Raw genomic sequence first — 12,439 nt, 5'->3', positions numbered from 1 at the left:
TTCTTTAAAATTCACTCTAGTATTTGTTTACCATAGCGACACTCTGGCGCTAGATTCACTTAACAATATTAATAATTATATAACAGTTAACTTATATAATAATTATATAACGGAAACTAAGTTAACTGTTATATAATCCAATAATTATATAACAGTTAACATATATATTTCGTTCATATTATAACTCATAATGCACAAAATTTATATCATTTAAAGAATAGAATTATCTAATCGTTGCGACATGTTCTATTCAAATACAATAATAAAGCTAGAATGATGTACAAAAGAAATTAAGCAAACAAAACAAAAAAGGAACAGTTTTTCACAGACGATTGAGTATTTCTCATTTTATTAATTCAGTTCTCACTTCGCGAGAAGGCAAAAATACATAAAAGCTCAAAATATCTATATTAAAAATTACGAAGTACATCTTAAACACTTATTTCCTCGAAAAAATTCCAGAAAGAATTAAGCATGATTTAATTGGCAATAATAAATGAATGCGTTATCTTTGTTGTTGCGAAGCTAAGTTTCTCTAGATTGGCATCAAATCCACTAGTCTCCTGTTTCAAATGTAAACATCAATGGCCGCCATAAAAAAAGGGCTTAGCGGCACTCAGAGAACTTTAAAATTGTTGATAATTCTAAAAATATTGCATACAGATTTACCAAAGGCATAAAAACCTTAACCGGAAAATTAAAACAACATAATACAATCATATTTAAAGCAAAAAATGTACAATTTACAAACATATAAGAGTAAAGAAACTGAGATCACTGAGCCGGGTAACTGAGTGGATATAAATATATTTATATACGTTTGGTGCATCCGATTGTAACCAAAATACGAGGTGCACGTCTACATGCTATAGCAGTCCTATATACAAAATTTCAACGTTCTGAGGCTACTCGTTTTTGAGTTATGCGAGATACGTACGTACATACGTACGCAAGTACGTACATACGTTCGTACAGACGCCACGAAAAATTCTCTTCAGAATTCATTTTAAAGCAGTTTTATAATTTTTTTGAAGGAAAAGAGTATTTTATTCTGTCCTTACGTACAGATATCACGCAAAAGCATCATTAAATTGCATTCGATAGCGGTCAAAATGAATATTTTCGTTGAAATATGCTGCCTGAAACTTTTCGCGATTACAATACTTCCTTTTTACTTCGTACAAGGAAGTAAAAACTTCTCATTAAAAAAACTTAATAACTACGAATATCTCTTCAAAATTTAAAATATACATGCTTTGCATCTTAACAAATGACAGCTTTAGAAATTATAATACATAAAAAAATGTAATATTTATGCTTTTATTTTCGCATTTATTTCTTTCTAGAGTGGAAGGCAGTTGTTTGTTGGAGCTCCTGGAAGTTGGTATTTGCAAGGTAGGGCAATTTATAACTTGATCAGTTGTAAAAATAAAACTGAAAAATATTTAAAATAGCTTGAAGTAAAATTATTTCTACATTTTATTTTTACTTTCCCCTTTTTAATATGGGCTGCTCCAAAAGCATTTCAAACTGTACGAGAAAAAAAAAAAAAAAAAAAAAGTTCAAATCGTCTTATACTTATTTTTGATTGAAAAATATGGACAAATTTACATGATGGTATTTAAATAACGCTATCTTGCTGTTATCTCCTTGACTTACTATGTCTCAATATTTGCTCCTGGATACCAGCAATATTTTCTGATGTTAGAACATCTAAAGGTCGACTTTCACGAAACTCTTATCTACGGATAATCGACCTATGCGAAATTTTAATATTTATTCTTTCCATATAGAAGACGAATCAAAATCGCAGAAGACAAATCGAAATCGCATGATACAAACATTGATTTTTTTTTTTTTTTTTTTTTTTTTGGGTGGGAAGGGGATAAAGACCTTATTCAGTCAAAAATTTAACAGCAGATTGATACTCAGGTTTAAATATTTCAGATTAAACTAGAACATCACTTTATTCAATAAACAGTCAAACAAAAACGCATATGATTTCGCTAACGAATATCCAGATTTATTTATTTAGCAGTGTTACTTAATAATTACAAGAAGAATTTATAGCTAAAAATATTATGTGAAGCCGGATCCTTTACGATATAGCTAGGAAAAAGAAAAGCACTCAAGTTTGTTTATAATGTAACACACACTAAAATCTACTGAAAAATACACTAAACACGAATATTCGCGTCACTTATGACCTAAAATTCGGAAATTTCGTCAGATTTGTGTGATTTATTCTTACGAACAGATTCGTCTATTATAAGAAATTCCTCTTTAAGTAAACTTTCTAATTCCCATATTATTATCTGAACACTTTTTGAATCCTCTTGTATAACAATAAAGGCTGAATATCAACTAGTATTACTTTCAGTAATAAACAACACACTACGATGAAAATTCTAATAAAAGTATTCAAATTTTCAGTGTGCATGAATTTATTGTTCTGTAAGAACTAAATTACTAGGCTTTTTTCGAAAACTGTAGCGTCAATTCATTGTGTTGGAACTGCTTGATTTTCGTTGAGTGTTGCAGAACAGCAGTTTTTTTTTCCACTCTCAAGTTATGATTGAGTCTTTTTTAAATTGAATTGAATCTTCGATGTCTTTTTTAAATACTATATTTGCTCTACGTAAGCAGAAAGAGGCCTCTCGCACTGTAATAACTTAATCCGGGTATTTCGCAATCAACGAATTACAAGGCTCCAGAATATGTGCCGAGAAATTTTCGGAACTTTCCTACCTATTTTAAGCCATTCGAAAAAGCTTTATACTACTACTGTATAGTATACATTTAACTAAGTTATTTTGAAAAATTCTAAGTGGTAATTATTTGTAAAAATGCCAGTAATTAACGATAATTGACGATAAAACGAGCCGTAATATTTCCGTGCACTTTTTCGCATTTTTTTTAGATATCGACGATCAACGAAAGAAAAACGTGCGAATTTTTTCGCAGTTATAGCTAATACCGTAATAATTCTTACACATTATCTTGTTTATCAGGAGAAAGGATTTCATAACACATTTAATACTATAAAATTTAACGTAAAATTCCAAACCATTTGAAACTTTTCTCAAAAACTAACATGAAAACCGTTTTTCCTACGTGCGAGTTCTCTAAAATGTAATAAATGACCTAAAAATGAGTAGTTTGAATGCTAGTACGCTTTCTATATGAACCGAATAAAAATCGTTAAATAGAACAATTATTTGACAGTTCGCAATATTAAAAACAAAATCTTTACCAATTCATAATTTATTTGTGATTGCATTGACTTATTAGGATTATAACAAAGCGGATTAGGGATGTCTGCTTAACGGAGGAGTTGCCTACGTGGAAGACTTTCTAATGGAAACTGGCGCATATTCACATTTCTTATACGGAAAAATCCCCAAAACGCCCATGTACAGTACAATTCCAATTATCCGAACTCCGACTAACCGAATCGCTGATTATACGAACCGCTTTCAGAATTTCAGAATCAACTGAAGAAGAGAAAGAAAAGGAGGAAAAGGAAAAAGAAGCTCAAGAAAAGGAAAGGGAAGAGACAGGAGAAGATTAGGACGACGTGTCACTTTAATTAAGAAACTTTCTTTTTAAATTTCTTGGATATTCAGAAAGTTCTGAGGATACAACAGAATGGATGCTGTGGGATTCGTCAGATCCTGGGTTTCAAATTCTAAATGATGATGGACTGATTGAACGTGTGAGAGAAGAAAATGTAGAGGAAGAAGATGACCTTAATGTCGAAGTTGAAGCAGACACGGGACCATCAGATCAGTTAGCGAAGCGTTTGCTGGCTTTGAAACTGCGTTGAAGTGGATGGAGCGTCAGCCCCATGTGACCACATGCAATTTCTCATTTTGTCAAGCGGATGCGCGATTTGGCTGCCCGAAAATGGATGATGACAGTCAAACAGCTTACTTTGACTGAGATGTTCAGCAAGCAATGACTTTCGGCATTTGTAAGTACTGTACAGTAAGCTATATAACAAGTACGTAAAAAAGTGTAGCTTTTTCCTTTTAATTAATTAAACCCCTATTCATTTAAAAAATAGTTTTTTCTCCCATTTTCAACATACAGTAATTAATTTAAGTGTGCGTAGACCCTTTCTTCGGAGAAAATCGAGTTATCCGAATGGGGGCGGGTCCCAATTCGGATAATTGGAGTTTTACTGTAGTCAGTCCGTTTGTCGAGATTATCCAAATTCGGGTTTAGCAACCCATAATTAGCAATCATACGACTCAGCTATTAAGGGCTTCCAATCTTCTTGGGGTGCATCTTTTGCAAGCTCAAAGGCGCGAAATCAGACATGTAATCATTTTAAGCATCTTGCCAGTTTAAATCATAATCTACATCTCAAATTTTTCCTGACTTGTTATCCAGGAAATCAACGTTCGTATATGACAGGATCATATTTTCGATTGAAATGAATAATTACCAATGAGTTTTGAATCGTAAAAAGCGACTTTTGTTTTTCTTACAGACTAAAATATTGTTGCTTTTTGCGTGTTGAAGTAAAAATTTGTTCATGTATATCAGGTGGCAAAAGTTTGTTTTCTTGTTTTCTAAGTCCCGGTGTTTCTCTTGCTAGGTCAAGTATACTCACGTGATCTTATTTCAAATACAGAGGATAGAAAAACAAAAGAATCTCCTGGAGAATACGATGACAGTTATCTAGGTAAATATACGACTGATAGACTTGTTTATTGAATTCAACAATGAAGCCAAATTGTCTCAGTTGTTTAATAATGATTCTATATGTGATGTATTCCTAGGCTATTCCTTAGCTGCAGGCAAGTTCACTGCCGACGGTGACACAGGGGTAGTAGTCGGCATGCCTCGTGGAAATAATCTTAGTGGGCAGGTAAGTAATAATTGAAGAATTAATTTCTAAAATATTATATATCCTCCGAGTCTTCACACCAGAATTTCTAATCTAAACCTACCATTTAATTAAGAAAGCTATTTTTACTCGTAATATGTAGGTGATAACAGCAATACATGACTTTAAGATATAAACTTTAAATAAAAAATATAAACCCAGGCTTTAAAATATAAACATTAATTAAAATTCTTAAAATATAATCCTTCAGAAATAAACACACTGCTGGATATGGTTCGTATCAAATGACGCATGTCTATTAGAGATGGGAAAAATCGCTCATTTAAGTGATCCGATCGGAACTATTCGCTGGCCGAAATCAATCTGTTCTTTTTTATAACTCACCGCTTATTAATAATAATCTTAATTAAGAGATCCGAAACAACGAGGGAATCAGAAGCGGTTAACGAGGATGGAGCAAAGAATGGATCAGGAGCGGTTAGCGAGGATGGAGCGAAGGATGGAAAGGAATCGAACGAGCAGTGAGATCGGGACCGGTCAGCGATGTTGGAGCGAAGAAATCGAAAAGAATCAAACAGGATTGAGACCGGAAGAATTAACTCAATCAAACACTAATTCCCTTAACTGATTTCTTTCAACTATAGTTTAAAATTCTCTAAAAACTCCGTTCTACATAAAACTAACAATAAATTCTACTATAATTTTTAAATGTTGGGAAATGATAAAAATTAAATTCGCTTTTTAACATGGGAAGATAAGCATTCTTTTCTCCTCTAAAACGGAAAATTAACTTTCCTGAAACACTTCCAATAAGAGCTCTTCGTCTTTTTCCAATTAGGCGTAAGTGTGAAGGGAATCAATTCGTGAATGAATAGCAGATCTCTATTCCTGGCAAGTTTCCAACAAAAGCTAGCTCTTCGTGAATTGTAAAACAGCTGTAACTCCATTTTATGGAATCTGATTAAATTCACTCAATTGAATAGATATCAATTGAATAGATTCTTTGAATCAGTTTCGGAGCGGCTCGTCCAGCTCTAGCGTATATCTAAAATTACATGCAATTCACAAGATTCTGGAGTAAAACACTTAAACGGCAGAGAGATTACTATTCAAGCGTTATTTTTACAGAAGAATATTATGAAGACAAAACATCGGATGCAAATTTTAAATTCTTTATACCGTATTTACTGGCGTATAAGACGCATCCCCTTTTTTATACACATTTTTGAAAGATAAAACTTTTATTACTGATTATTATAATGAATTTACAGTATTTTAAACATAAAGTAATACAAATACAAAGTAATACTTTCTGCAAATCTCCAATCTATCTGGGAAAGAACACCTTTTAATCTTCTTCATCAAAACCCAGACACTCATCTCCAGAGCTAAATGAAGAGTCACTTGAAAACGTCTTCTAAATCAGCATTTGAGTCTTCATGCAACAAATTGTATTCTTTGCATTACTAAGGCCACACTTCTTAAATGAGTTAACCACTGTCACTGTTTTCACAGCATCCCATGAAGTTTTGACCCATTCATAACCGACGTATCGACGCAATAAGTATCGACGTATAAGACGCAAGTATCAACGTATAAGACGCACCCTGTTTTTCAGACCTATTTTCAAAGAAAAAAAGTGCGTCTTATACGCAGTCAAATGCAGTAATTCTATACATATATATGTGTAATGCATAATATATATATATATAATTTATCAAGCAAAGCAGTAAAGCGGACGCGTCGGGAAATTGGAACAGAGAATTGAGACTATTAAAATTTCCAAGACACTTTGTCTAAATTTAAAAAAATTTTTAGCGAAAAAGTTTCAATTGTCTGTTTCGGCGAAACGCGTAATGGGGTTAGCTTGATTCGACGTTCAAATAAATGAAATTTCCCTTGAAAAGCCTGTTTGGAAGTCGAATTGGGCTAATTTACCATTTTCCGCTTACTTTTTAACTTTTTCTGTTTTTTAATTTTATTAATGTTTTACATGTCTAATGATTTGATTTTCATGTGTATTAATTTTTTGAAAACGTGTTAAACCTTTTGGAGCAGCAGCTCTTGGTAACTTTTAGGCGAGCTTACTACAATTTATATATATATATATATATATATATATACATAATTTTTAAAATAGTTATTTTTTATTTACTATCGTTAATGTTATTCTTAAAATTATGTAATATAAATGATGTTTAATCATTATTATTACTTTTCCTTATACGGTGCATGAGTAATTTTATTATACAGAAACCTATTCTGTATTTGTAACACTTTATAAAATCGTGTGAAATATTTGAAGTACTCTTTAAATTAATTTGTGTAACAATTCCATACACGAAACACGCATTTTTGTTAATATTATTTACTATTGCCGTATACAAGTTATTTAATTAAAAATTTGTTAAGCTATATCAAGTAATTTCTGAGCGAGTTTTATTTGAATTATTTTTAGGTAGTAATTTTTGATTCGTTGCTAAACATTATACAAAATATTAGTGGAGATCAAATGGGCTCTTATTATGGATACGCTGTTTGTGTGTCGGATGTAAATGGAGATGGGTAAGTAAAATACTATTTTCCATTTCTTTATCATAAAACTTTTTTTTTGAAAGGCAATAAAAACTGTAAAGTGATTTATGTTTTTTTTTCCTTAACGATAAATCTCCTAATATCTATGAATACTATATTTTACGATTACTAAAACAAGCAAATTATAAGTACAGATTTAGTTTAGGCAAAGCAAACGAGACGTTATCTGGCTACACTATATATTGAGGTTTTGGCCGACAGCACCCAAGGGGTGGTATCTGAGAATATCGTACTCCTCTTTTCTCAACTACAACTTCTACAGGGAATTTTCCGAGAGATGAATTTTAAGTGTCCCTTCCCAATTAAGTAAAGGCCTGCCTGGGATCAAAAAATATTCGCAGTCAGCCTCTGTAATGCACAGTCCGAAATGTCAATTCTGAGAAACGCTGATAACGATATTCGCTTTCAAACATTACTAAAAGTAACAGAATAATGAAAGTTCAATAAATATTGCTGTTCATCTATTCCAGAAATTTTTAACACCTCCAAAAATTCAGTTTTTTTTTTTTTTTTTGTAATTAAAGCAATATTATTAGGTCTAATATTATTAGATTACTAATGTTAATATTATTAAGTATAATCAGAGCAGTTAGAATATGAAATTATTTACCTTATATTTTGAACTAAAATACATGGAGTAAGGTATTTAAAATTTACTTGAATTTTACTTCTGTGTGATAGCCATTATAGCTCCTGTGTATTAGCTACTATAGCTGTGTAACAGCTACACAAGAACGTAAATTATTCTAATGATCGATTATCAAAGCCTGGTTAAAACATTTTCAGATAAATTTCGGTGAAAATTTCGAAAACGCTTAAATGATACACTAGTGTGTGAGCATAAAAATGCTCTGAAGAAGTCCTATCTGACGTTATTTAAAACTTGATTATTTTTCCTTGGATCTTGATTATTTTTCATTTAATTTCTTGTAGTTATTCTTCGTGCGTTTACATATTCCACTATGCTTTTGCATACCTCAAATTCGAGGCTTTTATTTAGTTTTTAAACTTAAAACAAAATAATGCCATTTTCTGAGTATGTTATTTCTAATTATGACACCTAAATACAAAAGAATTATGTTATCAATTAATGAAAGGTTAACACAAATTAGTTAGTTAACTCAGTGGAATGGCAAATGCGTTTCTGCTGAACGAGATGTGTGAAATGTAAGAAAATTAACAGTTATTGTATTATAATTTTCTGCTGGATTAAAAAAAAAGAAGGTTATTTAATGCCTAAATAGCATAATGCCCGAAAATAAATTTCTGCTCAAATAAATAATGGAATGCTTCTGAATGAAAATGTAATATTTTGCCTGAAATTGTGAAATACGGTTGTTTTGGTTTTATGGCGCAAAATTTCATTCGATTTTTTTTTTCTGCGGTAGTTAAAGGATTTATAAAGCTCTTTAAGCTCCCTTTTAGAGCTTATAAAGCTCCCTTTTAGAGCAACCAACTATTTGGAACAGTTTTCTACCAGATATACCAATGAAAGAAAATGTACAAATTTTTTGTCCCTTCCACAAAATTTGATGGTATTTAGACTTTCAAAGAATTAGCAATCAGGATCAAAACTTGATGGCTACAATTTTTATTGGTTATTTCTTGACATTTATATGGTAACCCTAACGGTTCACATAGGTTGTCTGGTGTGCGTCATGTAGCGAAACGCACAAATTGTGCAAACGCGTTTTTCTTCTTGTTATAAGTGATATAAGGAGGCTGACCATATTTTCGTGAGACAAAACTGAGCATCGGAATGACATAAACTGGTTAATCATGAAAAAAATGTAAAACGTTTTCCAACATAAGCATAGCCAGCTTACCATTATTCTCTAATAACAAAACGCTCATAAATTTCTAAATACACTCTTCAGGATTGACTACATTTTCCCCACGAGTGTACCTTTATTCATGGTACAATCCTTCATCAGAGAAGCTAACTTTTCTGGCGAAGTTAGCTTACTTAGCAAATTTCAATCGTCCATCAAGATATCATAAAGTTATCAAATTCTCTTTGATAATTTAAATCTAGGTATCGTTTACTCATTTCAGAGGGGAAAAAGTTGCACCTAAAAATTTATTTCTAATACAGCAATGTTCTTTCACACATTTACAGATTTTATTGAAGGGTAGAGTTACAGATTTTATTGAAGAATATGATGATTTTCTCAGATAAATTGTCCTGCATTGCCATTCAGATGCCTTTCTTAGTAGAATATATTAATGTTTCTCAAACTCTTCTTCCATTTGTGGTGTATTTTAAGTCGGTTTCATAGAAATTCTCAACTACCTCAAAAATCTTAACTTCATCAATTTACTCTTGTTCTAATAGGGTTTATAATTATTTTCTAATATCAGCAGTAACAAATATTTCAGTGTGTCTGCACTCTGAATTATATATATGATTTATAGCTGAAATATTGTTTTTTCAATTAAGGAAATTTATGTATCAGATACAGGCATTTAAACTCATGCAGACAACAGCCATATTTCATAAGCAACGGTCTTCAAACATTTCTCTCAGTATAACAAATTATCGAATTATTTTGATGAATTTACATGTATTATTTATGAAGATGTAAGACTTTTACTTTCTTCTTTAATCTTTTTTTAAAATTTATTTATTGAAGTTTGGATGACATAGTGGTTGGTGCACCTCTATATACTGATCTGCAGTCAAAAGAAAGCAAGTATGAAGAAGGAAGTGTTTATGTACATTATCAGAATGCTGAGGTAATACAATAAAACATTATCACATACTACATCAAACTATCTTAGCACTAAAAATCGCTAAACCTTTAATATTAAAGAGTGTATTTTTGTAGTTAATTTTGAGTGTTAAATTACTAAATTGCCTTTTCTTTATTAGCATATATTCGACGAAGATAATAAGAGTGTGCTAAATGGCACTTACACAAGGGGTCGCTTTGGACTAGCCTTGGCATCCCTCAAGGACATCAACAGAGACGGTTATGAAGGTATGTCTGCATAGTTAAGGAAAATATTGCGATGAGTGGAGAAAAACAAAATTAAAAAGAAACAGTTTGTTTTTGAATTTCGTGCGTATTTTGGTTTACTTCATTTGAATACGATGAACGGAATCTTTTTCCTTACTTAACTGGTTATTCAGGTCTGAGATATCGACTGTAGTACATTATCAGCTTAGCTGCAAAATGAAGATATTATGATTTTCACGACATTACCAATTCTTTCCTTAACATTGATGAGCAAATATGACTAAAATTTCATTGGAAATAAAATTTAATGAAAAGGAAAAAATCGCCACTTACTTCAAATGTCGCGTATTCCTGTTTAAAATCCTATTTAAAATTCCCTCTTTCTCAATCATATAAACTTTATGTTTGGTAATTTTCTGATAACGGGGCATCAGATGCCAAATGTGTGCCAAAGCGCCAAACGTGGTAGCCTGTTTGTATCACATCATGAACAACTCAGCAATTTTAATGTGCGCAGTGCCGAATTTGTACAGTTGATCGATGTTTTTTTAAGCGAAAACATCAGAGAATTTCACAATTCGACATCGCGCACATTATATACCATACATTACTATTATTACGATTTCATTTTTCCCCATGAATGAAGCTTTACGTATCGTTAGGGTTATCGACATCTAGTTAAATTTAGCACCAACTTTTATGTTTAATGTTAAGGCGCCTCGTTAACAGAAAAGTGTCTTACTTTTACATAACATAAAAATTCCATCTTTTTCATTCGCATAGAATTTGCATTTTAAAAAGCAGTTTTGTTATCAACAGAAAATGCAAACCCCTTCTCTTTGTTTGCAGATATAGTGGGCTCTCGATTAATCGGAATGACATCAACGTTTAACTTAAACTCGCGGCACCTGACAGCATTTAAAGAACAGAAAAGAAGATTAACTAGTATTACAATTTACAAAAAAAAAAAAAAAATTATATTTTTAAGCGGTTTAACGTGGAATATACGAGGCGTATTCAGAAACTAAGTACCGTTTAAAAAAAAAAAAAAAAAAATCTGAAATGTTTCAGATTTTAAATTACGTCCAAAGGGGCGTTTTTTAACATTTTGTGTGTTATTCTTTATTAAATATCATGTTCCTCGCACTTAAACCATAAGATCCAGTGCAACAGCAATATCGCAAAATAGTTTTAAAACGAGCATATCTTTAGAATTTCCGATACAGAGACTCACGCGCTGGAGATAAAAATGTTTTTTCTGCACAACGTTGCCATTGCTCGCTTTGAAATCCTTGAGTTTGTTAATCAAAAATTCGTCAAAGTTTTAAAAAATAGGAAATCGATCATAAAACAAATTTCAAATTTCAAATTTGGTCTTCCACATGCTCATATTCGTTGGAGGATTACGTTATTCAAAATTCGATGACTCTATGTACCGTTGTTTTATCACAATACGAGAAATATACATAGATTTATGCAGATTTTTCATTATTTAATTTCTTCAAAAATAATGCAGGACTCTTAACATTTTGTGGCAACAGTTTGAAAAGTGAACCGACATTTATGAGTCCGACGCAAAATGCCAAAACGAAACTAATAGTCCTTCGGGATTCAAATCCAAAAAAAAAAAAAAAAAAATTAGTAAAACAATTTTTTCGAATCCAATTTTATTTTTACATGAAAATACATGTCTTAAACTATTTTTCAACATAGTTTCCGCCAATAATCAAACACTTGTCATAGCGGGTGACCAGTTTTTGTATACCTTCGTCAAAGAAACTTCCCGCCAGCTTCGATAACAACGACTCCACAGCGTTTTTCGTGTCATCGTCAGATCCAAAGCGCTTGCCACCAAGCTCGCGCTTCATGTGCAGGAACAATTGATAGTCGGACGGCGCCAAGTCCGGCTGTACGGCGGGGGATCGAACTGCTCCCAATGAAACTGTCGAATTAACGATTGAGTGACACCAGCAGTATGGGGCCGAGCATTGTCATGGAGCAACACAATTCCTTTACTGAGCATTCCTCT

The 12,439-nt window shown here is 32.0% G+C and overlaps 1 protein-coding gene across 2 annotated transcripts in view; it reads left to right on the top strand.

The window, feature by feature from the left end:
* LOC118200918 (integrin alpha-PS2-like) overlaps positions 1-12,439 on the top strand; it is a 197,607-nt gene that overhangs the window by 124,435 nt on the left and 60,733 nt on the right. For both annotated transcript variants that reach the window (XM_035372909.2, XM_035372908.2), the window contains 6 exons: positions 1,347-1,395; positions 4,604-4,690; positions 4,788-4,876; positions 7,314-7,420; positions 10,084-10,186; positions 10,323-10,431. In XM_035372909.2, the coding sequence (XP_035228800.1) occupies positions 1,347-1,395; positions 4,604-4,690; positions 4,788-4,876; positions 7,314-7,420; positions 10,084-10,186; positions 10,323-10,431 (544 nt within the window). The remainder of the gene's footprint in view (positions 1-1,346; positions 1,396-4,603; positions 4,691-4,787; positions 4,877-7,313; positions 7,421-10,083; positions 10,187-10,322; positions 10,432-12,439) is intronic.

The sequence above is a fragment of the Stegodyphus dumicola genome, chromosome 7 (genome assembly GCF_044657685.1).
Source record: "Stegodyphus dumicola isolate Sdum_Otavi_A_Nest chromosome 7, ASM4465768v1".
Classification (NCBI taxonomy): Eukaryota; Metazoa; Arthropoda; class Arachnida; order Araneae; family Eresidae; genus Stegodyphus; species Stegodyphus dumicola.
This window is presented reverse-complemented; position numbering and strand designations above follow the sequence as displayed.